The following is a 27,003-nucleotide window of genomic DNA, read 5'->3' on the forward strand; positions in this document are numbered from 1 at the left end:
CCTTCACAATCAGATGGAACTTCTAACAGACTGCCTCTTGTCTTGTGCCTCGGTTCTCCGAGTAATGGATGCCGGGGGTTAGTCACTGTCGGCGCAGTATAGGCATCTTCTGCAATAATCTGCATGTATAGATTCAGCAGCGTTAGAAGCAGCAGGAGGCTCCTCTTTCAGCCACTTAATAAAAGAAATCAACTGACATGTGCCCGAAAACATGCGGCCTCAGCACCAGAGCTGCTTATAGTTTGCGGACACGACCTATTCTATAACATTCGTGTATATGGGATCTATGTTTATCTCAGAGGCCGTCATCCATACCAGAGTCTAGTGATCAGGACGCGGTCACATAGGAGTCTACACTCCGAGTCCATTCATCAATCCAGCCACATTCCCTTTCACTGTTCGCAGCCCTCCTACAACCCACACGGATCTGAGCAGGAAGATACAAGGTGTCAGAATCTCTACTCAACACCAGGACTTGGATTTCTGCTCCGTAGTATCAGCAGAATATGGTAGAACTGTGCACAAATTACTATGAACGGCCCAGTGCGGATATATCCCCCATACACTCCAGGTATATATCTGTCCTCGATCATTAGAACAGCAACAACCATCTCCAGAAGGAACAGACAGAACGTCTTAATGTACAGGGTATAAAGCCTGCACTGGCAGTCACACAAGCAGTGACCATCAGACCCCAGCAGTCAGGTGCAGCCTCTCATAGAAGATGTGGGTGGCTCTGAAAAGAGCCTTTGGGTTGTCAGGACAGAAGAGAACACAATTAACCTCCGAAGCCGTAGAGAGTGCGGCCCTGGCGCTTGAGCGCGTACACCACGTCCATGGCGGTGACGGTCTTCCTCTTGGCGTGCTCGGTGTAGGTGACGGCGTCACGGATCACGTTCTCCAGGAAGACTTTCAGGACACCGCGAGTCTCCTCATAGATGAGGCCGGAGATGCGCTTGACGCCTCCTCTGCGAGCTAGACGGCGGATGGCAGGCTTGGTGATGCCCTGGATGTTATCACGGAGCACCTTCCTGTGCCGCTTGGCGCCGCCCTTCCCGAGACCTTTTCCTCCTTTACCGCGACCAGACATCTTCCACGTAGTCAGCAGAACACGATGACTGAGCAGCGCAGAGTCCTTCTTTATATAGCGAGTGAGCGGACCGGAGCGAGAACCGCAGAGATGACGCGTTTCCGGAGCGAGATTTCTAGTACTAAATTTGCAGTTAGCCCCTCCCTTTCGTCTCTGATTGGTTGAGCACAGAACGGTTGGCGATTTTGAATTTCCCGATTATTGTCCTCTTATTTTCCCGCTTCTCCATTCTTCTCACCTCGGCGCTGCTGCTAGATCTGTTGGTTATTTTGATTTGTGCTTTCATTGTAGTTCCTGCTGCTATTTTCCAGCTTGTTAGAAAGTAGAATACAAAAATGTATTTTAGGGACAATGATCTACAGAAAACTCATCTGATCCCCGGCAGTCACTGTGGTGCCGGATTGGCGGCCATTACCGGTCCCTCAGAGCAGGGAGCTGCATGTAACCAGACCCCCGGCGTCTCCAGCCCCAGAGAACATAGGAGAACTCAAATACACGATAATTACATAACGACCCACCCACCACAAATGTGATCTGTAGCGATGGGGGGAGGGAGAAAAGCGGAGACACAAAATCCAGCATCTACACAGAGAGCACAGCTGTATATAGTATATATAGTGCACATAACATCTGTACTGCCCAGATCAGCAGTGTAATAAGTGTCACTGATAATAGAGGAGTGTGTACAGTATATACAGCAGTGTACAGTGCAGTGTACAGTATATACAGCAGTATACAGTATATAAAGCAGTGTACAGTATATAGAGCAGTGTACAGTATATACAGCAGTGTGTACAGTATATACAGCAGTGTACAGTGTATAGAGCAGTGTACAGTGTATAGAGCAGTGTACAGTATATAGAACAGTGTGTACAGTATATAGAGCAGTGTGTACATTATATTGAGCAGTGTACATTATATGCAGCAGTGTGTACAGTATATACAACAGTGTGTACATTATATACAGCAGTGTACATTATATTGAGCAGTTTACATTATATGCAGCAGTGTGTACAGTATATACAGCAGTGTGTACATTATATAGAGCAGTGTGTACATTATATACAGCAGTGTGTACAGTATATAGAGCAGTGTGTACAGTATATAGAGCAGTGTGTACATTATATACAGCAGTGTGTACAGTATATAGAGCAGTGTGTACATTATATACAGCAGTGTGTATAGTATATAGAGCAGTGTGTACAGTATATACAACAGTGTGTACAGCATATACAGCAGTGTGTACATTATATTGAGCAGTTTACATTATATGCAGCAGTGTGTACAGTATATACAACAGTGTGTACAGCATATACAGCAGCGTGTACATTATATTGAGCAGTGTACAGTATATACAGAGCAGACAAAGAGGGAGTTAAGTATTGTTGAGCGGCGCCGTGGCTCAGTGGTTAACACTGCAGCCTTGCAGCACTGGTGTCCGTTTTTTTTCTTTAGTTTCCGGACGGACAGATATCGGAAATGTGTTTGTGTCCTGCGATCACTGGTCACTTACGTTCCATACAGGAGTCTAATAGGTAGATATATATCCAGGTCCAGGGATCACAGAAAAACGTATTTGGAAATAATACAAAAAAACTCACAAACTGCATAAGGAGTCACAGGGGATGTACACTTACACTAGGCAGACGCGGTTCTGACTTACTAATAAATACGTTTTTATGGGATGCCTGGAGCTGGATCTGTCCCCCACTAAATGATTCAGTGTCTCGTGTCCCTTTCTACTTTTGGGTGAGATGACGTTTTACCTTGTTCCTTCTACTTAGTCTAGATAGGTTTTCAGTATCAAGGGAGAAGTATCAAAGGAGAAGTATCCGCTTTCAAGAATACAAGGAACATAACTTTCCCTCTTTCCATAGTGACTCCATCACACCGGAGTGCCGGGAATATAAGGAAACGAGGTCCAGCAGTTTAGAGAGAACTTATAAGGGGATGAGGAGTCTCTAAAACGCTGATTGATTTTATCTAGGCAAAACGACTATAGAACTGCTGCAAACTCCTGCAGAGAAATGAACAACTAGTCCGGATACATGATGCATTCAGGATCAGCCCTGTGTGGCGGAGGTTAGGAATGAGCTCGTCTGGAGGGAGGATTTGGTGGCTCTGAAAAGAGCCTTTGTGGTACAGTCAGGTCTTGAGAACAGATCTAAGCTCTCTCCCCACGGATCCGGCGGGCCAGCTGGATGTCTTTGGGCATGATGGTGACCCTCTTGGCGTGGATGGCGCACAGGTTGGTGTCCTCAAACAGCCCCACCAGATAAGCCTCGCTGGCCTCCTGCAGGGCCATCACGGCCGAGCTTTGGAAGCGCAGATCAGTCTTGAAGTCCTGGGCGATCTCTCTCACCAGTCGCTGGAAGGGAAGTTTACGGATCAGCAGCTCGGTGGATTTCTGATAGCGGCGGATCTCACGGAGAGCGACTGTTCCCGGGCGGTAACGATGGGGCTTCTTCACTCCACCAGTGGCCGGAGCGCTCTTCCTGGCGGCCTTAGTGGCCAGCTGCTTGCGGGGAGCTTTCCCTCCGGTGGATTTACGGGCGGTCTGCTTGGTTCTGGCCATAGCTCTGTATAGAAGAGAACAGAAGTGATGAGAGGAGCGGAGAGAGCGGGATATTTATACTCCTCTGCTCCTAGTCTCGCTCCATGTGGACACGCCCCCTGCATACCATTGGTTATTTTGTAGAAGGTGAGCAGCCAATAACGTGTGATGTCCGCGACCAATCACTGCACAGAGAAGGTTCAGCCTGACTCACACTTCAGATATTACTTGCTGCTCTGAAACACAGGGTCGCATCAAATCTCCAGGCGGCTAATACAGCGGAAGCTCCGGTTCTAGATTCCCAGTGCCCGGAGCTGTACAGTGGCTCCTCTATAATCAGTCACTGAGGCTTCAACTCTCACATCGCAGTAATAACCTCACACCCCTATTACTGAGATGAGGGTTACATGTGGTGATAACTGATTAGGATGATGCAAGTGTCGTGATCTCTGCTGCACATCGGCCCCTTCCCTCCATTAATAGTGACACAGAATTGTCACCTGTAGGCACTGATCATACAGCTCTGCGGGGAGGTGGTGGCACTGATCATACAGCTCTGCGGGGAGGAGGTGGTGGCACTGATCATACAGCTCTGCGGGGAGGAGGTGGTGGCTCTGATCATACAGCTCTGCGGGGAGGAGGTGGTGGCACTTATCATACAGCTCTGCGGGGAGGAGGTGGTGGCACTGATCATACAGCTCTGAGGGGAGGTGGTGGCACTGATCATACAGCTCTGAGGGGAGGTGGTGGCACTGATCATACAGCTCTGCGGGGAGGTGGTGACACTGATCATACAGCTCTGAGGGAAGGACGTGGTGGCACTGATCATACAGCTCTGAGGGAAGGAGTTGGTGGCACTGATCATACAGCTCTGCGGGGAGGTGCTGGCAATTATCATACAGCTGAGGGGAGGAGGTGGTGGCACTTATCATACAGCTCTGCGGGGAGGAGGTGGTGGCACTGATCATACAGCTCTGAGGGGAGGTGGTGGCACTGATCATACAGCTCTGAGGGGAGGTGGTGGCACTGATCATACAGCTCTGCGGGGAGGAGGTGGTGGCACTGATCATACAGCTCTGCGGGGAGGTGCTGGCAATTATCATACAGCTGAGGGGAGGAGGTGGTGGCACTGATCATACAGTTCTGAGGGGAAGAGGTGGTGGCACTGATCATACAGCTCTGCGGGGAGGTGCCGGCAATTATACAGCTGAGGGGAGGAGGTGGTGGCACTGATCATACAGTTCTGAGGGGAGGAGGTGCTGGCACTGATCATACAGCTCTGCGGGGAGGAGGTGGTGGCTCTGATAAGAGCCTTTGTGGTATAAGTACAGGAGCAGCTCCGCTTATTTCTTAGCCGCGGGCTTCTTGGCTTTCGCAGCCTTCTTAGCCGGACTCTTGGCAGCTTTGGGTTTGGCCGCCTTCTTAGCCGGACTCTTCGTCGCCTTCTTGGGCTTAGGAGCGGCTTTCGGCTTCTTGGGGCTCTTGGCCGCTTTCTTGGCAGCTGCTGCGGGCTTCTTGGCCTTTTTCGGGCTCTTCTTGGCCGCGGTCGGAGCCTTCTTTAGCTTCTTCGGAGATTTGGCGGCTTTCTTGGCAGCAGCGGGTTTCTTGGGCTTGGCCGCAGCTGCTGACTTCTTCTTGGCCACTTTCTCCTTCGTCTCCTGTTTCTTGTTCAGCTTGAAGGACCCGGAGGCGCCGCTGCCCTTCACCTGGAGGAGGGCGCCCTTGGTGACCAGAGACTTGACGGCCAGCTTCAGGCGGCTGTTGTTCTTCTCTACATCGTATCCTCCGGCAGACAGAGCCTTCTTCAGGGCGGCCAGAGACACCCCGCTGCGCTCCTTGGAGGCGGACACGGCTTTCACGATCAGCTCGGAGACGCTGGGGCCGGAGAGTTTATGGCTTTTCTTGGCGGCGGATTTCTTCGGCTGCTTCTTGGATTTGGCGGCCGGTTCTGCGGGAGGGGGAGCGGCGGCTGGCGCGGTCTCTGCCATTATGTGCTGCGGAAATAAAACGAAAATTTCTTCTGATAGGAAGGAAAACACTGAGGCCGGAGCTGGAGGCGCCTGTTATATGTACAGGCTTACTGCGCACTGATTGGCTGCTGAGCTGCACGGTCCTGAGCATCTATTGGCTGATAGTGGACACAGGCCCCGCCTCATCCCAGCTGAGTCCGAGTGAAGCTCCGCTCTCCCCTTGTGCTTCCCTGCCCGGGAGAAAAGCCCTTTACCGGCTAACACCGGACAGCAGAGCGCGCTTCCTCCATCGCTTCTCCTGCTCCAACATCTCCACCGACCGTTTGTAGCCGTCACTAACAGAGAAGTCGGGAAAGAGCGGAGAGGAAATCCCGCGATCATCGCCGACGTCCTCCCGATCTGCACATCGCTGTGTATCCGGGGAGATAAATCTGCTGCGGGAGCTCGTTCCTCCTATTCCCGGCTCTTGTCACCATCACAGGGATCTTTACTCCAATGTCTATCGTACAGGAAGCTGATTGTACGATGTGGGGACGAGCTGGAGCTGCTGAGAGCCCAGAAGGATCACACAGGCGACGGCCTCCGCTGACTGCCCCCTCCCTGACCTGTGATATCTCTGTACCCCGTATGTGCAGAGTATTGGGGGGACACGTGTTCCACATCGGGGGCTGATTGCAATCACCTGCCTGATATCGTGTCTTACCCCGTGTGAAGCAGTGACCGCTGCGGCCTGTAATGGAGGGAAGAGCTCTGATAAGGCGACAGCTGCACATTGCGACTCTCCGGGGAGGAAACTGTGAACTATTAACGGATTTATGTGACCCCCACTATTGTGCAAAAGGGGAATATCGGGAGAAAAGCGGAGACGCAAAATCCAGCGTCTACACAGAGCACAGCTGTATATAGTATATGTAGTGCAACACATCACATCTGCACAGCCCAGATCAGCAGTGTAATAAATGTCACTGATAATAGAGGAGTGTGTACAGTATATACAGCAGTGTACAGTATATAGAGTAGTATGTACAGTATATAGAGCAGTGTATGCAGTATATAGAGCAGAGTGTACAGTATATAGAGCAGTGTACAGTATATACAGCAGTGTGTACAATATATAGAGCTGAGTATATAGAGACGTTTATACATTATATAGAGCAGTATGTACAGTATATAGGGCTGAAAGTACAGTATATACAGCAGTGTGTACAGTATATAGAGCAATGTACACATTATATAGAGCAGTATGTACAGTATATACAGCAGTGTGTACAGTATATAGAGCAGTGTGTACAGTATAGAGCAGTCTCTCCTCTCTTTCTCTCTCCTTCTCTTCTCTCTCTCTTTCTTTCTCTCTCTTTCGCTCTATCTCTCTTTACCTCTCTTTCTCTGTCTCTCTTTCCCTCTATTTCTCTCTGTCTTTCTCTCTCTCTCTCTCTCTCTCTCTCTCTCTCTCTCTCTCAGGGAGAGATGATCAATCCTTCATGTCAGCACCTCTCCAGAATGAGGCTGGTGTACTAGATTTTCTAGGCACTGCCATCTGCGCTCGGTGCTGCTGTAATCCCTTTCATCATTATAGTTTTTCCTCTGCACGTTTCCACATCCAGCCAAGTGATCGCTGGGTCCATTATACCCATCAGCATTGGCGATACTGCAATATGTTGCAAAGGAGAAGACAGAAGTGGTGATAACCCGCCTCTGTCTTCCCTAAAGTGTCTCCGCTGTGGTGCGGGATGATATGCTATGGAAATTTAATAATCATTAATTGTGTCCTCCCAACAGGATCTGGTGCCCCATCTAATGGACATTCTATGTCATGGCACGGAAGGTTTCCCCAGGAGGGCGGTGGTGAAAGTGTTTACTAATTGGCTATGGAACGGTCACATGCAAATCTCCAAGACTCGGACACCGTGCTGTCCCAGATTCTGGAGACGACGTGCAGGGAATTGGATTGGGAGGTGAAGGTGAACGCAATGGACTTGGCAGATTCCTATATGTCCCAAACATTGGAGATGGGGCCATCCCTAACGTGCCCTTACACTATAGGGCTGCCATCTAGCAGAAGCTCAGGTTCCATCTCAGACGCTCTGGTTACCTGTGAACGAGTCGGGCTTTTCCAGGCCTTATTGACTTGTCTTTGTGACTCTGAACGGCCAGTGGCATTAAAGGCTTGTGAAATCCTTCTCGCTGTGAAGTCCAAACTGTGCAGTGGGGACACCGATCCCTCCGTACAGCATGGAAGAGACTGGCTGGAGCACACGATGAAAGAGAAGCAAATAGCAGGTGGGGAAGGTGCTGGGGACCGGCAGGAGCGCCCACCAGAATGGGCCACTGGGGTCATAAAGAAGATGGATTTGGATAACCAAAGCCACCTTATGGGTGGGGAGAAATGCACGATGCAGATTGCTACTGATGGGAAGTTTAAGGGACATTTTTGCTGCAAAAATAATGCCTTTTGTGCTGTAATTTGCAGTGAATCCCACCTGTTTTTTCCTACAGTGCCCTACTGGGACCCAGAAGCCATCCTACAGCTACTCAGTAACCAACCTGCAGCATTTAATGGGGGCACTGCCTTAACGTCTAAGGGCTACTACTCACTTGCAAGCAACTCGGATGAGTCTCGCATGTTTAAAACCCGGCTCTGCACCCGGCACTCAGATCGGAGCATGCGGCCGCATAGGAATAGATGCAGCCGCACGCTCCGCTCCTCTGTGCGGGGTGCAGTGCCGGGGTATTGCCGGTGAGTAAGGAGCCCTAAGAAGGAAGTTCTGCTTATAAGAAAGTAAATGCCTCTGGCACTATAGAGGCCGATGTAGTAGGGATTATTTTTTCTATTTTGCTATTTTGGGTTGCTGCCAGTACACTTTTCACATGACTAACAATTAAAAGAAACAAACAAAAAAAAAACGGGCGCATTCCTGTAATTTTGCATTAGGACTGGAGTCATTTAGTTAATAAATGTTTGGAGAAACAAAGTGAGAATCATGAACTTCAATTAATACAAGAGGACTATGAGACCACAAAGAATCAGGACGATCCATGGAGCAAGAGCTGGAATGAAAAGCCACTGAGCGCAGCGCGATTTGTCAAATACACACATAGAGTTTTATACAACAAACAAAGAAAAGAGGGACGGTAAAAATAAATTGTAATAGGGTAAGAAAAAGGGATCAAAGTTGAGGAAAGTGTAGGATAAGACACAGATCCAAGCAGGTTGGAGAAAGACAAGCGTACTGTTATAATACTAACCGCGTAACAGGAGAAAAGTAATATGATAGCTTTAATTGAATGACCTTAATAAGGGAAAATAAAAACATGTTAGTAAAACTCAACCTACAAGATAAGAGCTCTCAACTATATCTTGACTAAATGTTTCCCTACCGGGGTCTTGATAGACAAAAAAAACATCCAAGAGGGGAAAATCCGGTAGAATAACTTAAAATGGATCTTGATAAAAAGTACATTCGTAATTCAGTAATATTGAGGGTCATTTCTGATCTTTTTTCCCCGTTTCCATATGTAACTTCCACAGAGGATGGTGGCTCATATCTGTATGTGTGAGGGGGCCATGCATACTGCTGTGATGCCCTTACCGGACACTTACTGCACTATACCGCAAACCGCTACATCGCAGTATGTCGCACTATATGGGGGTAGAAAGGACTATTCGTAAAGATACATTACTATATAGAGGTAATTATTTCTACATGGAAGGTTCACTGCTGTGTGTGGGGATTTCTGCATTACAGGGGGCATACAGCGGTATACAGATGTGCACTGCATTGTTATATGGAGGTATACAGAATTACAGGGGTTTCCAGCACCATCTGGAGATATCACTGCACTATATGGAGTCTCCCCGAGGTGTCTGCTCTCACCGCCCGGGGCTCTGCGTCTGGTGACGGGAAATAGCAGGTGAAGCAACGGAGGGAATTAATGGTGACGAGGGAGATGGTGAGAAAACCTTGTCCGGAATAATCTGGGCATTTCTCGGTGAGTTGCTCTGTGTTCTGGGACTTCTTATTTAACCCCTTGCTGCACAGATCTCGGCATTCTGGGGTCTCGTTTATTAGTTAATTATTCTCTTGTTTATCAAATAACAGGAGACATTTGTGGTCGGTGGAGTTGATCTAGGGAAATGACGTCATTACATTACAGTGGAAGTGACGTCATTACATTTAGAAGCTGCGGGGAAATTCAACCCCCCCCTAACAGTCCTGTGTTCAGCCAATCAGCAGAGGGAGGAGCTAATGTTGCCAATGGTAACACGCTTACAGTTCCCGCTTTTTCCAGTCCTTTGTCTTCATATAACACGTGGTCCCAGGACCGATATCGGGGAATCTGCTTGTGTTGAGCGATCATTGGTCTCTTACATCCCACACAGGAATCTGCAGATTTCCAGGTTAGCGGCGCAGTATCCGCCCCGGTTTCCTCTCATGGCTATAGAGAATGATTCCGTGTTCTCCACATGCTGTGATGTGCCCGTGTGTCTGACCCGGAGACAATCAGATCTTCCCTTTCCCGTCACAATCAGTATTGTGGAGACGATATACTGGTCAGGGACGTGTCCTACAAGAGACATTTCAGGGAAGACCAATTCTGCTCTCCCAGCAGATCCCACCATGTCTCCCCATTACAGATCCGTCCTACGGCTACAGGCTACAGGAGGTCTGTGATGGGGAATGGACGATCATGTGTAGGAGATTGCTGAGAGTTCCCTGCTCAGAACATTACACTGCGGTGTCAGGATCTCACAGGTCAGGCAGTCACATTATCGCCGTCACATCCTCCTCACAGGATTCCTGCTCAGTTACTGATCGTCCTTCTGTTCTATCACTTTTCCTCCCCCGCTTCATCCAGTGTCAAGACAGGCGGCTCTCGGGCAATATATCCACATGTAGAAGCTCCGAGAATGAGGAGGGGAACAGCGAATCATAGGATAAATATCCCAATATAATCGCAGGATAAGATCCTCTAGCACCAGATGTAATCATGTATAACGGATGTCACAGATCTCACAGGGTTAATATGACAGGACTAGATAAAATCACTGCAGTGCAGAGAGCTCCGATCACAAGTCCGACTGTAAGATGCCCAAGTCCTGGTGACTCCCATCATGGCACAAATGCGGTTTCTTATATTGATCTACAAAATAAATATAACACGATTTCCAGGGATATGGGCTGTGCCGTAATATTTCCCTGATCAGATCCGTGTGGGATGAATAGGGCAACGAATATTCACAGGGAATGTGGCTGTATGAGGCAGCTGGATAGATGGACGCCCTGTGTACCGGGTACGGAGACTCCTGTGTGATGACCACGTCCTGGACACTAATGTTTCGGTTGGATGGCGCCTCTGAAGACTATTATAACCTCACCAGGATAATAATGGCCACCGATCCCGGTGTTTGGGGGCAGACAGCTGGGAGGGCAGGACCCGGTATTATCAGTGGGGCAGAGCTGCCCCCACCGGTATCCACAGCGACCGCCGCTACCAGCAGAGGGGCCGGTAATAATCCGACGGACAAAGAACAGAGATTGAGCGGGAAATTCAAAACAAGCAACGGATCTGTGATCAGCCAATGAGCGAGAGACATCCGCAGGCGCCGACCAATCCCAGATACAGGAATATCCGCCTCCATTTAACTCCTCAGTGGCCGTGTGTGTGCTGCTCCCCACTACACACTTGCTTTACAGAAGCGGCAACTTCCCCCACCCCAGACCCGGCAGCGTCACATCAGGCTCCTGGTAGAACATAAGAGACTTGTTTTACGGGCAGTGATAGGATCAGCGCGGACACCGCAGGGAATCTGCTCCTGTATAGATGGAGCGGAGTAAGAAGCCCTGACAGGGATTAACCCCTCTCCCGCCAGCCTGTCAGTGCAATTCATGACTGATAGAAGACACAATTCTAACGAGTGCAAATTACAAATCAACAGAATATTTCTGCATTTTCTTCTGCTCCAAGACAAATATCTGTTTTCACCCCTTATCTATTCTGCTCAAAGCAAACGTTTTCTATTGTGTGAGAAACTCATTTGAGCAATGGAGCGGTAATAAGCTCCGCCCTCTGCAGCTCATTGGTGGTTCTCCAAGTCTCTTCTCCGTTGGCAGCTTCAGATTCATCCAACGACAGGAGAGGAGGGCGGGGCAGCAGACTATATAAGGCGACACAACACGGTCTCTTCTACATTCGATTTTCTCTTTTTACAGTTCTCGCCATCATGTCTGGACGCGGCAAACAAGGAGGAAAGGTTCGCGCTAAAGCCAAGACCCGCTCATCCCGGGCAGGACTGCAGTTCCCAGTCGGCCGTGTGCACAGGCTTCTTCGCAAGGGCAATTACGCTGAGAGAGTCGGCGCCGGCGCTCCGGTCTATCTGGCCGCTGTGCTGGAGTATCTGACCGCCGAGATCCTGGAATTGGCCGGCAATGCTGCCCGGGACAACAAGAAGACCCGCATCATCCCCCGTCACCTGCAGCTGGCGGTGCGCAATGACGAGGAGCTGAACAGGCTGCTGGGTGGGGTGACCATTGCCCAGGGGGGCGTCCTGCCCAACATCCAGGCCGTGCTGCTGCCCAAAAAGACCGAGAGCAGCAAGGCGAGCAAGAGCAAGTGAGTGCCGCTTCTCCACGTCTGTCCACACACCCAAAGGCTCTTTTAAGAGCCCCCACATCCTCTTCCTGAGAGCTGTAATCGGCCGATGGTCCACACTAGCGTCTGCTAACACATGTGCCCCCGCGGTATCTGGAATTAGATACAACTATATACACGATCTGTGCTGCGGTCAGCAGAGGCCTGATGTCCATCCTGCCACATGTCTCCTGGTGATACCGCAGCGGCTGCTATTACCGCAGTATTCTATAATAAATGGTCCAGAGTGTGCGGCTAATACAGTAGATGACGGGAAACTCTCCCACCAGCATTAGTGGGGAAGCCGGGTTATCCTGTAACCTTCAGTGCGGCTGCTAGTAAGTTATGTCCTAACATTCCCAAACAGATGGAACTTCTAGCAGACTGCCTCTTGTTTTGGTTCTCGGTTCTCCGAGTAATGGATGCCGGGGGTTAGTCACTGTCGGCGCAGTATAGGCATCTTCTGCAATAATCTGCATGTGTAGGTTCAGCAGGAGGCTCCTCTTTCAGTCATTTAATAAATTAAATCAACTGACATGTGCCCGAAACATGCGGCCTCAGCACCGGAGCCGCTTATAGTTTGCGGACACGACCTATTCTATTACATATTGGTGTATATATGGGATCTATGTTTATCTCAGTGGCCGTCATCCATACCAGAGTCTAGTGATCAGGACGCGGTCACATAGGAGTCTACACTCCGAGGCCATTCATCAATCCAGCCGCTTTCACTATTCGCAGCCCTCCTACAACCCACACGGATCTGAGCAGGAAGATACAAGGTGTCAGAATCTCCTTTTACTCAACACCAGGACTTGGATGTCTGCTCCGTAGTATCAGCAGAATACGGTAGAACTGTGCACAAATTACTATGAACGGCCCAGTGCGGATATATCCCTGTTCTCGATCATTAGAACCGCATCAACCAGCTTCAGAAGGAACAGACAGAACGTCTTAGGGCTCATTTCCACATGCGAGTCACACGTCCGTATCTCGCATGTGGAAACCAAGCTGTGGAGCCGGCACTTGTGAGCGGAGCGTGCGGCCGCATAGGAACACATGGAGCTGCACGCTCTGCTCCAAAGTGCCGGCGCCAGAGCTTGGTTTCCACATGCGAGATACGGACGTGTGACTCGCATGTGGAAATGAGCCCTTAGGCCGGCGTCACACTGGCGAGTTTTACGGACGCAAGAGCGCAGAAACTACGTCCGTAAAACTCGCATAACATACGGCACAATTATTCTCAATGGGGCTGCTCCTATTAGCCGTATATTACGGTTCAGTATTATACGGCTTTCTACGGCCGTACAAAATCGCAGCATGCTGCGTTTGTCAGCGTACTGCGCAAAAAAATCGCCAATGAAAGTCTATGGGGGCGTGAAAAATACGGATTCCACACTGACCAGCAGTGTGACTTGCGAGAAATACGCAGCGGTGTTAGTGAAAAGTCGGTAATTCAATTGCCGGCTTTTAATTTCTCCTGCACAAACCCGACAGGATATGAGACATGGTTTACATACAGTAAACCATCTCATATCCCCTTTTTTTTTGCATATTCCACATTACTAATGTTAGTAGTGTGTATGTGCAAAATTTCAGCGCTGTAGCTGCTGAAATAAAGGGTTAAATGGCGGAAAAAATTGGCGTGGGCTCCCGCGCAATTTTCTCCGCCAGAATGGTAAAGCCAGTGACTGAGGGCAGATATTAATAGCCAGGAGAGGGTCCATGGTTATTGGCCCCCCCTGGCTAAAAACATCTGCCCCCAGCCACCCCAGAAAAGTCACTGTGGTGCCGGACTGGCGGCCATTACCTGTCACTGCAGAGCAGGGAGCTGCATGTAACCAGACCCCCGGCGGCTCCAGCTACAGAGAAGATGGGAAAACTGAAATACACGATAATTATATAACCACCCACCACAAATGTGATCTGTAGCGATGGGGGGAGGGATCTGCTCCGATCAGTGTCAAGCAGAATAGATTCACATAAAGGCGCCATCACCGATCTGGGGGACAAATGAGGTTATTAATAGAAACTAAACGCAGAGATCTCCGATCAGAACAAGAGAACAACCTAAAGCCGCAAGACTGCAGAGGCGGCACTAGGACCCCATTTACCCCTGCTGTACAGAAACCGCGCCTCCACCGCCACAGACCCGGGCTGTGCTCTGTACACACTTTACCCTGTCCTTATAAAACGTCAGTTATGTAATAGATGTCGCACACTTGGACTAGGTGAGAATAGAGAAGGGGCGGAGCGGTCACTGGAATATCGCGGATCACCTACAATATCGGAAACAGCAGCCGCCGTCTATTACCGGTTGCGACCGCGCTCCGTATATGGAGAATACGCGCAGAAAAGGGACCGTTCAGGACTCGGCTCATTTGTGGGAGGATTTGGTGGCTCTGAAAAGAGCCTTTGTGGTACAGGCAGGTGTGGAGGACAGATCTAAGCTCTCTCCCCACGGAGAGCATTTGAGTTTAGCATCCTGGGACCACGCGTTATATGAAGACACAGAACAGAAGAAGCCACTGAGCGGGAACTGCCACATTGTAACCAACATTAGCCCCTCCCCTCCCTCTGCTGATTGGCTGAGCACAGAACTGTTAGGGAATTTGAATTTCCCGCTCATCGTCGTCTCCGCAGCTTCTAAATGTCATTATGTAACTTCTTCCTCTGTAAATCTGTAGATCATTGTCCCTAAAATACATTTTTTTTAATTCTATTTTCTAACTTTTGACAAACTACAATGAAAGGAAAAATCTAAATAACCAACAGATCTAGCAGCGGCGCCGAGATGAGAAGAATAGAGAGGTGGGAAAAGAAGAGGACAATAAGCGGGAAATTCAAAATCGCCAACCGTTCTGTGCTCAACCAATCAGAGACGAAAGGGAGGAGCTTTACTGCTAATTTAGTACTAGACATCTCGCCCTGGAAGCGCGTCATCTCTGCAGTTCTCTCTCTGGTCCATTCCTCCTCCATATAAAGAAGGAGTCCGTGCGGCTCAGGAATCAGTTTTTGTTCACTGTAGAAGATGTCTGGTCGCGGCAAAGGAGGAAAAGGTCTCGGGAAGGGCGGCGCCAAGCGGCACAGGAAGGTGCTCCGTGATAACATCCAGGGCATCACCAAGCCTGCCATCCGCCGTCTAGCTCGCAGAGGAGGCGTCAAGCGCATCTCCGGCCTCATCTATGAGGAGACTCGCGGTGTCCTGAAAGTCTTCCTGGAGAACGTGATCCGTGACGCCGTCACCTACACCGAGCACGCCAAGAGGAAGACCGTCACCGCCATGGACGTGGTGTACGCGCTCAAGCGCCAGGGCCGCACTCTCTACGGCTTCGGAGGTTAATTGTGTTCTCTTCTGTCCTGACAACCCAAAGGCTCTTTTCAGAGCCACCCACATCTTCTTGAAAGGCTGCAATTTCCTATTCCTGCTGCCGAGACGTTCACACTATCAGTATTTGTAAGTCAAAACCAGGAGTGGAGCAATCAGAGGAAAAGTATAATAGAAGCACGTCACCCACTCCTGGTTTTGGCTTATAAATAATGATGTGAAATACTGACCGAATACTGAACGTGTGATCGTTGACTAAGGTGCGGAAACGACCCGATTAGTGAAGATCCTGCTACCAATATGTGGGAAGAGGGGCAGGTAATAATCAGCGCTGACACCGCAGGGAATCTGTATAGAATATAAGCTCGGCCGTGATGGCCCTGCAGGAGGCCAATCTGGTGGGGCTGTTCGTGGACACCATCTTTATACGCTGTACATTTTAAGACGTTCTGTCTGTTCCTTCTGAAGCTGGTTGATGCTGTTCTAATGATCGAGAACAGGGATATATCCGCACTGGGCCGTTCATAGTAATTTGTGCACAGCTCTACCGTATTCTGCTGATACTACGGAGCAGACATCCAAGTCCTGGTGTTGAGTAAAAGGAGATTCTGACACCTTGTATCTTCCTGCTCAGATCCGTGTGGGTTGTAGGAGGGCTGCGAATAGTGAAAGCGGCTGGATTGATGAATGGCCTCGGAGTGTAGACTCCTATGTGACCGCGTCCTGATCACTAGACTCTGGTATGGATGGCGGCCACTGAGATAAACATAGATCCCATATATACACCAATATGTAATAGAATAGGTCGTGTCCGCAAACTATAAGCGGCTCCGGTGCTGAGGCCGCATGTTTCGGGTACATGTCAGTTGATTTAATTTATTAAATGACTGAAAGAGGAGCCTCCTGCTGAACCTGCACATGCAGATTATTGCAGAAGATGCCTATACTGCGCCGACAGTGACTAACCCCCGGCATCCATTACTCGGAGAACCGAGAACCAAAACAAGAGGCAGTCTGCTAGAAGTTCCATCTGTTTGGGAATGTTAGGACATAACTTACTAGCAGCCGCACTGAAGGTTACATGATAACCCGGCTTCCCCACTAATGCTGGTGGGAGAGTTTCCCGTCATCTACTGTATTAGCCGCACACTCTGGACCATTTATTATAGAATACTGCGGTAATAGCAGCCGCTGCGGTATCACCAGGAGACATGTGGCAGGATGGACATCAGGCCTCTGCTGACCGCAGCACAGATCGTGTATATAGTTGTATCTAATTCCAGATACCGCGGGGGCACATGTGTTAGCAGACGCTAGTGTGGACCATCGGCCGATTACAGCTCTCAGGAAGAGGATGTGGGGGCTCTTAAAAGAGCCTTTGGGTGTGTGGACAGACGTGGAGAAGCGGCACTCACTTGCTCTTGCTCGCCTTGCTGCTCTCGGTCTTTTTGGGCAGCAGCACGGCCTGGATGTTGGGCAGGACGCCCCCCTGGGCAATGGTCACCCCACCCAGCAGCCTGTTCAGCTCCTCGTCATTGCGCACAGCCAGCTGCAGGTGACGGGGGATGATGCGGGTCTTCTTGTTGTCCCGGGCAGCATTGCCGGCCAATTCCAGGATCTCGGCGGTCAGATACTCCAGCACAGCGGCCAGATAGACCGGAGCGCCGGCGCCGACTCTCTCGGCGTAGTTGCCCTTGCGAAGAAGCCTGTGCACACGGCCGACTGGGAACTGCAGTCCTGCCCGGGATGAGCGGGTCTTGGCTTTAGCACGAACCTTTCCTCCTTGTTTGCCGCGTCCAGACATGATGGCGAGAACTGTAAAAAGAGAAAATCGAATGTAGAAGAGACCGTGTTGTGTCGCCTTATATAGTCTGCTGCCCCGCCCTCCTCTCCTGTCGTTGGATGAATCTGAAGCTGCCAATGGAGAAGAGACTTGGAGAACCACCAATGAGCTGCAGAGGGCGGAGCTTATTACCGCTCCATTGCTCAAATGAGTTTCTCACACAATAGAAAACGTTTGCTTTGAGCAGAATAGATAAGGGGTGAAAACAGATATTTGTCTTGGAGCAGAAGAAAATGCAGAAATATTCTGTTGATTTGTAATTTGCACTCGTTAGAATTGTGTCTTCTATCAGTCATGAATTGCACTGACAGGCTGGCGGGAGAGGGGTTAATCCCTGTCAGGGCTTCTTACTCCGCTCCATCTATACAGGAGCAGATTCCCTGCGGTGTCCGCGCTGATCCTATCACTGCCCGTAAAACAAGTCTCTTATGTTCTACCAGGAGCCTGATGTGACGCTGCCGGGTCTGGGGTGGGGGAAGTCGCCGCTTCTGTAAAGCAAGTGTGTAGTGGGGAGCAGCACACACACGGCCACTGAGGAGTTAAATGGAGGCGGATATTCCTGTATCTGGGATTGGTCGGCGCCTGCGGATGTCTCTCGCTCATTGGCTGATCACAGATCCGTTGCTTGTTTTGAATTTCCCGCTCAATCTCTGTTCTTTGTCCGTCGGATTATTACCGGCCCCTCTGCTGGTAGCGGCGGTCGCTGTGGATACCGGTGGGGGCAGCTCTGCCCCACTGATAATACCGGGTCCTGCCTTCCCAGCTGTCTGCCCCCAAACACCGGGATCGGTGGCCATTATTATCCTGGTGAGGTTATAATAGTCCTCAGAGGCGCCATCCATCCAAACATTAGTGTCCAGGACGTGGTCATCACACAGGAGTCTCCGTACCCGGTACACAGGCCGTCCATCTATCCAGCTGCCTCATACAGCCACATTCCCTGTGAATATTCGTTGCCCTGTTCATCTCACACGGATCTGATCAGGGAAATATTACGGCACAGCCCATATCCCTGGAAATCGTGTTATATTTATTTTGTAGATCAATATAAGAAACAGCATTTGTGCCAGGATGGGAGTCACCAGGACTTGGGCATCTTACAGTCAGACCTGTGATCGGAGCTCTCTGCACTGCAGTGATTTTATCTAGTCCTGTCATATTAACCCTGTGAGATCTGTGACATCCGTTATACATGATTACATCTGGTGCTAGAGGATCTTATCCTGCGATTATATTGGGATATGTATCCTATGATTCGCTGTTCCCCTCCTCATTCTCGGAGCTTCTACATGTGGATATATTGCCCGAGAGCCGCCTGTCCTGACACTGGATGAAGCGGGGGAGGAAAAGTGATAGAACAGAAGGACGATCAGTAACTGAGCAGGAATCCTGTGAGGAGGATGTGACGGCCGATAATGTAACTGCCTGACCTGTGAGATCCTGACACCACAGTGTAATGTTCTGAGCAGGGAACTCTCAGCAATCTCCTACACATGATCGTCCATTCCCCATCACAGACCTCCTGCCTGTAGCCGTAGGACGGATCTGTAATGGGGAGACATGGTGGGATCTGCTGGGAGAGCAGAATTGGTCTTCCCTGAAATGTCTCTTGTAGGATACGTCCCTGACCAGTATATCGTCTCCACAATACTGATTGTGACGGGAAAGGGGAGATCTGATCGTCTCCAGGTCAGACACACGGGCACATCACAGCATGTGGAGAACACGGAATCATTCTCTATAGCCATGAGAGGAAACCGGGGCGGATACTGCGCCGCTAACCTGGAAATCTGCAGATTCCTGTGTGGGATGTAAGAGACCAATGATCGCTCAACACAAGCAGATTCCCCGATGTCGGTCCTGGGACCACGTGTTATATGAAGACAAAGGACTGGAAAAAGCGGGAACTGTAAGCGTGTTACCATTGGCAACATTAGCTCCTCCCTCTGCTGATTGGCTGAACACAGGACTGTTAGGGGGGGGTTGAATTTCCCCGCAGCTTCTAAATGTAATGACGTCACTTCCACTGTAATGTAATGACGTCATTTCCCTAGATCAACTCCACCGACCACAAATGTCTCCTGTTATTTGATAAACAAGAGAATAATTAACTAATAAACGAGACCCCAGAATGCCGAGATCTGTGCAGCAAGGGGTTAAATAAGAAGTCCCAGAACACAGAGCAACTCACCGAGAAATGCCCAGATTATTCCGGACAAGGTTTTCTCACCATCTCCCTCGTCACCATTAATTCCCTCCGTTGCTTCACCTGCTATTTCCCGTCACCAGACGCAGAGCCCCGGGCGGTGAGAGCAGACACCTCGGGGAGACTCCATATAGTGCAGTGATATCTCCAGATGGTGCTGGAAACCCCTGTAATTCTGTATACCTCCATATAACAATGCAGTGCACATCTGTATACCGCTGTATGCCCCCTGTAATGCAGAAATCCCCACACACAGCAGTAAACCTTCCATGTAGAAATAATTACCTCTATATAGTAATGTATCTTTACGAATAGTCCTTTCTACCCCCATATAGTGCGACATACTGCGATGTAGCGGTTTGCGGTATAGTGCAGTAAGTGTCCGGTAAGGGCATCACAGCAGTATGCATGGCCCCCTCACACATACAGATATGAGCCACCATCCTCTGTGGAAGTTACATATGGAAACGGGGAAAAAAGATCAGAAATGACCCTCAATATTACTGAATTACGAATGTACTTTTTATCAAGATCCATTTTAAGTTATTCTACCGGATTTTCCCCTCTTGGATGGTTTTGTCTATCAAGACCCCGGTAGGGAAACATTTAGTCAAGATATAGTTGAGAGCTCTTATCTTGTAGGTTGAGTTTTACTAACATGTTTTTATTTTCCCTTATTAAGGTCATTCAATTAAAGCTATCATATTACTTTTCTCCTGTTACGCGGTTAGTATTCTAACAGTACGCTTGTCTTTCTCCAACCTGCTTGGATCTGTGTCTTATCCTACACTTTCCTCAACTTTGATCCCTTTTTCTTACCCTATTAAAATTTATTTTTACCGTCCCTCTTTTCTTTGTTTGTTGTATAAAACTCTATGTGTGTATTTGACAAATCGCCCTGCGCTCAGTGGCTTTTCATTCCAGCTCTTGCTCCATGGATCGTCCTGATTCTTTGTGGTCTCATAGTCCTCTTGTATTAATTGAAGTTCATGATTCTCACTTTGTTTCTCCAAACATTTATTAACTAAATGACTCCAGTCCTAATGCAAAATTACAGGAATGCGCCCGTTTTTTTTTTGTTTTTTTTTGTTTGTTTCTTTTAATTGTTAGTCATGTGAAAAGTGTACTGGCAGCAACCCAAAATAGAAAAATAATCCCTACTACATCGGCCTCTATAGTGCCAGAGGCATTTACTTTCTTATAAGCAGAACTTCCTTCTTAGGGCTCCTTACTCACCGGCAATACCCCGGCACTGCACCCCGCACAGAGGAGCGGAGCGTGCGGCTGCATCTATTCCTATGCGGCCGCATGCTCCGATCTGAGTGCCGGGTGCAGAGCCGGGTTTTAAACATGCGAGACTCATCCGAGTTGCTTGCAAGTGAGTAGTAGCCCTTAGATGTTAAGGCAGTGCCCCCATTAAATGCTGCAGGTTTGTTACTGAGTAGCTGTAGGATGGCTTCTGGGTCCCAGTAGGGCACTGTAGGAAAAAAACAGGTGGGATTCACTGCAAATTACAGCACAAAAGGCATTATTTTTGCAGCAAAAATGTCCCTTAAACTTCCCATCAGTAGCAATCTGCATCGTGCATTTCTCCCCACCCATAAGGTGGCTTTGGTTATCCAAATCCATCTTCTTTATGACCCCAGTGGCCCATTCTGGTGGGCGCTCCTGCCGGTCCCCAGCACCTTCCCCACCTGCTATTTGCTTCTCTTTCATCGTGTGCTCCAGCCAGTCTCTTCCATGCTGTACGGAGGAATCGGGGTCCCCACTGCACAGTTTGGACTTCACAGCGAGAAGGATTTCACAAGCCTTTAATGCCACTGGCCGTTCAGAGTCACAAAGACAAGTCAATAAGGCCTGGAAAAGCCCGACTCGTTCACATTTAACCAGAGCGTCTGAGATGGAACCTGAGCTTCTGCTAGATGGCAGCCCTATAGTGTAAGGGCACGTTAGGGATGGCCCCATCTCCAATGTTTGGGACATATAGGAATCTGCCAGGTCCATTGCGTTCACCTTCACCTCCCAATCAAATTCCCTGCACGTCGTCTCCTGAATCTGGGACAGCACGGTGTCCGAGTCTTGGAGTTTTTGCATGTGACCGTTCCATAGCCAATTAGTAAACACCTTCACCACCGCCCTCCTGGGGAAACCTTCCGTGCCATGACATAGAATGTCCATTAGATGGGGCACCAGATCCTGTTGGGAGGACACAATTAATGATTATTAAATTTCCATAGCATATCATCCCGCACCACAGCGGAGACACTTTAGGGAAGACAGAGGCGGGTTATCACCACTTCTGTCTTCTCCTTTGCAACATATTGAAGTATCGCCAATGCTGATGGGTATAATGGACCCAGCGATCACTTGGCTGGATGTGGAAACGTGCAGAGGAAAAACTATAATGATGAAAGGGATTACAGCAGCACCGAGCGCAGATGGCAGTGCCTAGAAAATCTAGTACACCAGCCTCATTCTGGAGAGGTGCTGACATGAAGGATTGATCATCTCTCTCTGAGAGAGAGAAATAGAAAGAGAGAGAAAGAAAGAGAGAGAACGAGATAAAGAAAGAGACAAGGAGAGAGAGAAAAATAAAGAGAGAAAGAGAGAGAAGAAAGAGTGAGAGAGAAAGAAATGAAGAAAGTAAGAGAGATAGAGATAGATAGAAAGAGAGAAAGGAGAGAGAAAGATTAAAAGAGAGGAGAGAGAAAGAGAAAAACGAGGATGATGAAAGGGATTACAGCAGCACCCCAAGTGCAGATGGCGGTGCCTAGAAAAACTAGTACATCAGCCTCATTCTGGAGAGGTGCTGACATGAAGGATTGATCATCTCTCCCTGAGAGAGAGAGAGAGAGAGAGAGAGAGAGAGAGAGAGAGAGAGAGAAAGACAGAGAGAAATAGAGGGAAAGAGAGACAGAGAAAGAGAGGTAAAGAGAGAAATAGAGCGAAAGAGAGAGAAAGAAAGAGAGAGAGAAGAGAGAAAGGAGAAAGAATGAAAGAGGAGACAGAAATAGAGAGAGGGAAAGAAAGATAAAGAGAGATAGAGAAAGGAGAAGAGAAGGAGAGAGAAAGAGAGGAGAGACTGCTCTATACTGTACACACTGCTCTATATACTGTACACACTGCTGTATATACTGTACATACTGTACATACTGCTCTATATAATGTGTACACTGCTCTATATACTGTACACACTGCTGTATATACTGTACTTTCAGCCCTATATACTGTACATACTGCTCTATATAATGTATAAACGTCTCTATATACTCAGCTCTATATATTGTACACACTGCTGTATATACTGTACACTGCTCTATATACTGTACACTCTGCTCTATATACTGCATACACTGCTCTATATACTGTACATACTACTCTATATACTGTACACTGCTGTATATACTGTACACTCTCCTCTATTACACTGGCCAACAGTGAAAATGTTTCTGAAATGAAAATAGCTGGTTTGTAATAATTTTAGCATCCTAAAAACGAATATGTTACTTAAAAATCATTATTAGCTCTTGTTGCTGAGATACAGGTCATTTAAGATTATTATGCAGGAAAATAGGGAAATTTTGAATTTTCAACAAATGTGTATTGGTAAACCTGATTACAGACCTGTTGAACCAATGTCAGCCATTTTATTCATTGTGTCTGCATAGTTTGTACTAATTGAAGTCTCTTTCTCTTGTTGCAGTAATTTTGTGGAGAGAATTTACACTTTGAAAATGCCTCGTAAATGTGCAAATATTGTTAACAATTTTTGTTACGTGTGTGGTTATGTGACATTTGCCAACCAAAGAAGACCAATTACTCCACTTGTGAAGACTGCTTACCATCATTACTTTGCTTATACGTGGCACTTAAATACGTGGCACTTATATACGTTGCATTTTGAGACCTATCATTTTTCCACATTTTGGTCCACAGAGTCATGTGAGGTCTTGTTTTTTGCGGGACGAGTTGACGTTTTTATTGGTAACATTTTCGGACACGTGACCATTTTTTATCACTTTTTATTCCGATTTTTGTGAGGCAGAATAACCAAAAACCAGCTATTCATGAATTTCTTTATACCGTTCTGCGTTTGGTAAAATTGATAAAGCAGTTTTATTCGTCGGGTCAGTACGATTACAGCGATACCTCATTTATATCATTTTTTAATGTTTTGGCGCTTTTATACGATAAAAACTATTTTATAGAAAAAATAATTATTTTGGCATCGCTTTATTCTGAGGACTATAACTTTTTTATTTTTTTGCTGATGATGCTGTATGGCGGCTCGTTTTTTGCGGGACAAGATGACGTTTTCAGCGGTACCATGGTTATTTATATCCATCTTTTTGATCGCGTGTTATTCCACTTTTTGTTCGGCGGTATGGTAATAAAGCGTTGTTTTTTGCCTCGTTTTTTTGTTTTTTTTCTTACGGTGTTTACTGAAGGGGTTAACTAGTGGGACAGTTTTATAGGTTGGGTCGTTACGGACGCGGCGATACTAAATATGTGTACTGTACTGTGCAATTTATACTCTTGTAATGAATTCTTATCGCTACCTACAGCACATACTTCCATGGCGTGTATCTAAAAAACGAGAGCTAATTAAACAATTCTGTGGGTATATTTGAGTTTCTCGACCCAAAATTAGTAATATTTGCCTATTTTCATCAAAGAAACATAAAAAAAGTTGTTTTTTGTTGGCCTGTGTTATCAGTGACACTTATTACACTGCGGATCTGGGCTGTGCAGATGTGATGTGTTGCACTATATATACTATATACAGCTGTGCTCTGTGTAGACGCTGGATTTTGCGTCTCCGCCTTTCTCCCGATATTCCCCTTTTGCACAATAGTGGGGGTCACATAAATCCGTTAATATTTCACAGTTTCCTCCGCGGAGAGTCGCACTGTGAAGCTGTCGCCTTATCAGAGCTCTTCCCTCCATTACAGGCCGCAGCGGTCACAGCTTCACACGGGGTAAGACACGATATCAGGCAGGTGATTGCAATCAGCCCCCGATGTGGATCATCTATTGATGTGGAACACAACCCCCCCCCCCCCCCCCCCAATACTCTGCACATACGGGGTACAGTGATATCACAGGTCAGGGAGGGGGCAGTCAGCGGAGGCCGTCGCCTGTGTTACCCTTCTGGCAAATCCCATAGTGAATGAATGAGGCCGAACGCAATGTTGCTGTAGTGAGTGACCCGTTACGCGGCAGATGCAGAAAAACTGCAAGATCTGCTGCAAAAGGCGACTTTCACATCAGCGATTCTTGCTAAAGTCACTGCCGATAGTGTCATACTCACCAAAGGGGGAGGCAGCACGACGCCCGGTGTCGGGTCGGACGATCCGCTCTTGTATAGTGATCACCCCCTGGAGTCCCTGATTAGTGGCGCAGTATCCGCAGAAGCGGCGCTGGACATAGCGGGGAGCCGGTACACGGACTGATCGGTGGCCCCATCCTACTCGCAGGTGATTTGTTGCTTCGGACATTCCCGCTCCGTTACTGCCGGTGCTCACCAGTTGTTTCTAGTTGGGGAAATGTCGCAGCGATCAGTCCTGGGCTCTGCACAGACAATCTGGTCAGCTGAGAGAGATCCGGGTGAGGAGCACAGGGGAGAGGCCGAGATCCGATCACTGCTCCTCTGCCGCTTGCAATAGGTGGCGTCCTCCGATCACTTGCGACAGTGAGAACATCAGTGAGAGAATCGCACCGACCGAGAGCAATAAAGTCACAACCGGCAGCAAAGTTATCAGGTTGATCACAGGATCTACCAAGGTAAAAGCTCCTATATGGAAGAATGCAGCACTATAGGGGGGCATACATCACTATGCATGGGTAAAAACGAGACATGGGGGTTTCCAGCGCTCTATTGAGGGTATGCAGTGCAACATGGTGTGTGTAGCACTATAAGGGGAGTATATAGCACATATGGACGGGGGTTACAGTGCTACATGCGATACACAGCATTATGTGTAAGGTATACAGCACCGTCTGGAGTTTATACAGTGCAATATGGAGTTGTAAAGCACTATATGAGGGTATACATTGCTATATGGGCATACATCGCACTATATGATGGTATACATTGCTATATGGGCATACATCGCACCATACGGGGGTACGCAGCAGTATATGGGGATTTACAGCACAGTCTGATGGAGGGGAGATTTATTTATGGAATAACCAATGAACTTCAGAGGGCGGAGCTTCTGATGTTGATCACCTGATTTTCTCACCCAATAGCACAGCGATCTGTCATCAGTGCTCATTTGCATGGACTGGCTATAAATGCTGCTGCTCTGGGAGAGTCAGGATCATTTTCCTCTCACTTGTGACAAGAACTATTTGCTTTCATTATGGCTGATCCCAAATCTGCCCCAGCGCCCAAGAAAGGCTCCAAAAAAGCCGTGACCAAGACCCAGAAGAAGGACGGCAAGAAGCGGAGGAAGAGCAGGAAGGAGAGCTACGCCATCTACGTGTACAAGGTGCTGAAGCAGGTCCACCCCGACACCGGCATCTCCTCCAAGGCCATGGGCATCATGAACTCCTTCGTCAACGACATCTTCGAGCGCATCGCAGGGGAAGCCTCCCGCCTGGCTCACTACAACAAGCGCTCCACCATCACCTCCCGGGAGATCCAGACCGCCGTGCGCCTGCTGCTGCCCGGAGAGCTGGCCAAGCACGCCGTGTCCGAGGGCACCAAGGCCGTCACCAAGTACACCAGCGCCAAGTGATCGGCTCCTTCCTCTGCTCCTCACCCCAAAGGCTCTTCTAAGAGCCACCCCCACACCCTCACTAGAAGAGCTGCTTCTCCGCTGCCTCGTTAGGTTTTGTTCCGTCCTCATCTGGAGATGTGTCCTAGTGAGATGTAGATCGTGCGCGGTATTTGGCGTCCTGCTCCTCACTGATCTGCGGCCTTTCTAGCACACAGGTGTCTGGTTCCCGGGTTAGTAGCGCAGTAGTTGTTCCCTATAAGACCAGCTGCGGGGAGGGAGCGGGATGTGATTGGTTTCACCGAGCACAGGAGGTGGCTGCCGGCTCAAGCTCCGGTCTTAAGGTACCTTCACACGAAACGACTTTACAACGAGAACGACAACGATCCGTGACGTTGCAGCGTCCTGGATAGCGATATCGTTGTTTGACACGCAGCGTCAAATGAATTCATTTATTAGAGCAGATCGGGGAGCGCTGTATGTATCAAGTCCCCGAGCAGCTCCATCCCCAGAAGAGTCTCATACAGAATCATAGAGAAAAGACTCGGCTCCATCTAATCCGGTTACAACCTCACCAGAATAATAATGGCGACCGATCAGGAGAACAATCCCCGTGTTTGGGGGCATGACAGAAACCTAACAGATTTATGGGGGATATAT

General features: G+C 48.6%; 6 protein-coding genes across 6 annotated transcripts; 2 read left to right on the plus strand and 4 right to left on the minus strand.

Annotated features, from left to right (window-relative positions):
* Positions 1-778: 778 nt before the first annotated feature.
* On the minus strand, positions 779-1,090 carry LOC143785716 (histone H4). The gene has a single exon (XM_077274799.1). It carries the CDS (start codon positions 1,088-1,090, stop codon positions 779-781), a length of 312 nt encoding a protein of 103 aa, XP_077130914.1.
* Positions 1,091-3,232: 2,142 nt separating this feature from the next.
* LOC143784865 (histone H3) lies at positions 3,233-3,674 on the minus strand. Its single transcript, XM_077273495.1, has one exon. The coding sequence runs from the start codon at positions 3,663-3,665 to the stop codon at positions 3,255-3,257; it is 411 nt and encodes a 136-aa protein (XP_077129610.1). The 5' UTR covers positions 3,666-3,674; the 3' UTR covers positions 3,233-3,254.
* Positions 3,675-4,951: 1,277 nt separating this feature from the next.
* On the minus strand, positions 4,952-5,664 carry LOC143784866 (histone H1.01-like). The gene has a single exon (XM_077273496.1). It carries the CDS (start codon positions 5,630-5,632, stop codon positions 4,988-4,990), a length of 645 nt encoding a protein of 214 aa, XP_077129611.1. The 5' UTR covers positions 5,633-5,664; the 3' UTR covers positions 4,952-4,987.
* Positions 5,665-11,823: 6,159 nt separating this feature from the next.
* On the plus strand, positions 11,824-12,284 carry LOC143784867 (histone H2A type 1). The gene has a single exon (XM_077273497.1). The coding sequence runs from the start codon at positions 11,838-11,840 to the stop codon at positions 12,228-12,230; it is 393 nt and encodes a 130-aa protein (XP_077129612.1). The 5' UTR covers positions 11,824-11,837; the 3' UTR covers positions 12,231-12,284.
* A 2,991-nt stretch (positions 12,285-15,275) lies between these two features.
* LOC143785719 (histone H4) lies at positions 15,276-15,587 on the plus strand. Its single transcript, XM_077274802.1, has one exon. It carries the CDS (start codon positions 15,276-15,278, stop codon positions 15,585-15,587), a length of 312 nt encoding a protein of 103 aa, XP_077130917.1.
* A 958-nt stretch (positions 15,588-16,545) lies between these two features.
* Positions 16,546-17,387, minus strand: LOC143784868 (histone H2A type 1). The gene has a single exon (XM_077273498.1). It carries the CDS (start codon positions 17,374-17,376, stop codon positions 16,984-16,986), a length of 393 nt encoding a protein of 130 aa, XP_077129613.1. The 5' UTR covers positions 17,377-17,387; the 3' UTR covers positions 16,546-16,983.
* Between the last annotated feature and the right edge of the window lie 9,616 nt (positions 17,388-27,003).

Source organism: Ranitomeya variabilis, chromosome 7, assembly GCF_051348905.1.
Source record: "Ranitomeya variabilis isolate aRanVar5 chromosome 7, aRanVar5.hap1, whole genome shotgun sequence".
NCBI lineage: Eukaryota > Metazoa > Chordata > Amphibia > Anura > Dendrobatidae > Ranitomeya > Ranitomeya variabilis.

Excerpts from the sequence above, each read along its gene's own strand:
- LOC143785716 (XM_077274799.1), bottom strand. The coding sequence starts at position 1,090 with ATGTCTGGTCGCGGTAAAGGAGGAAAAGGTCTCGGGAAGGGCGGCGCC.
- LOC143784865 (XM_077273495.1), bottom strand. The coding sequence starts at position 3,665 with ATGGCCAGAACCAAGCAGACCGCCCGTAAATCCACCGGAGGGAAAGCT.
- LOC143784866 (XM_077273496.1), bottom strand. The coding sequence starts at position 5,632 with ATGGCAGAGACCGCGCCAGCCGCCGCTCCCCCTCCCGCAGAACCGGCC.
- LOC143784867 (XM_077273497.1), top strand. The coding sequence starts at position 11,838 with ATGTCTGGACGCGGCAAACAAGGAGGAAAGGTTCGCGCTAAAGCCAAG.
- LOC143785719 (XM_077274802.1), top strand. The coding sequence starts at position 15,276 with ATGTCTGGTCGCGGCAAAGGAGGAAAAGGTCTCGGGAAGGGCGGCGCC.
- LOC143784868 (XM_077273498.1), bottom strand. The coding sequence starts at position 17,376 with ATGTCTGGACGCGGCAAACAAGGAGGAAAGGTTCGTGCTAAAGCCAAG.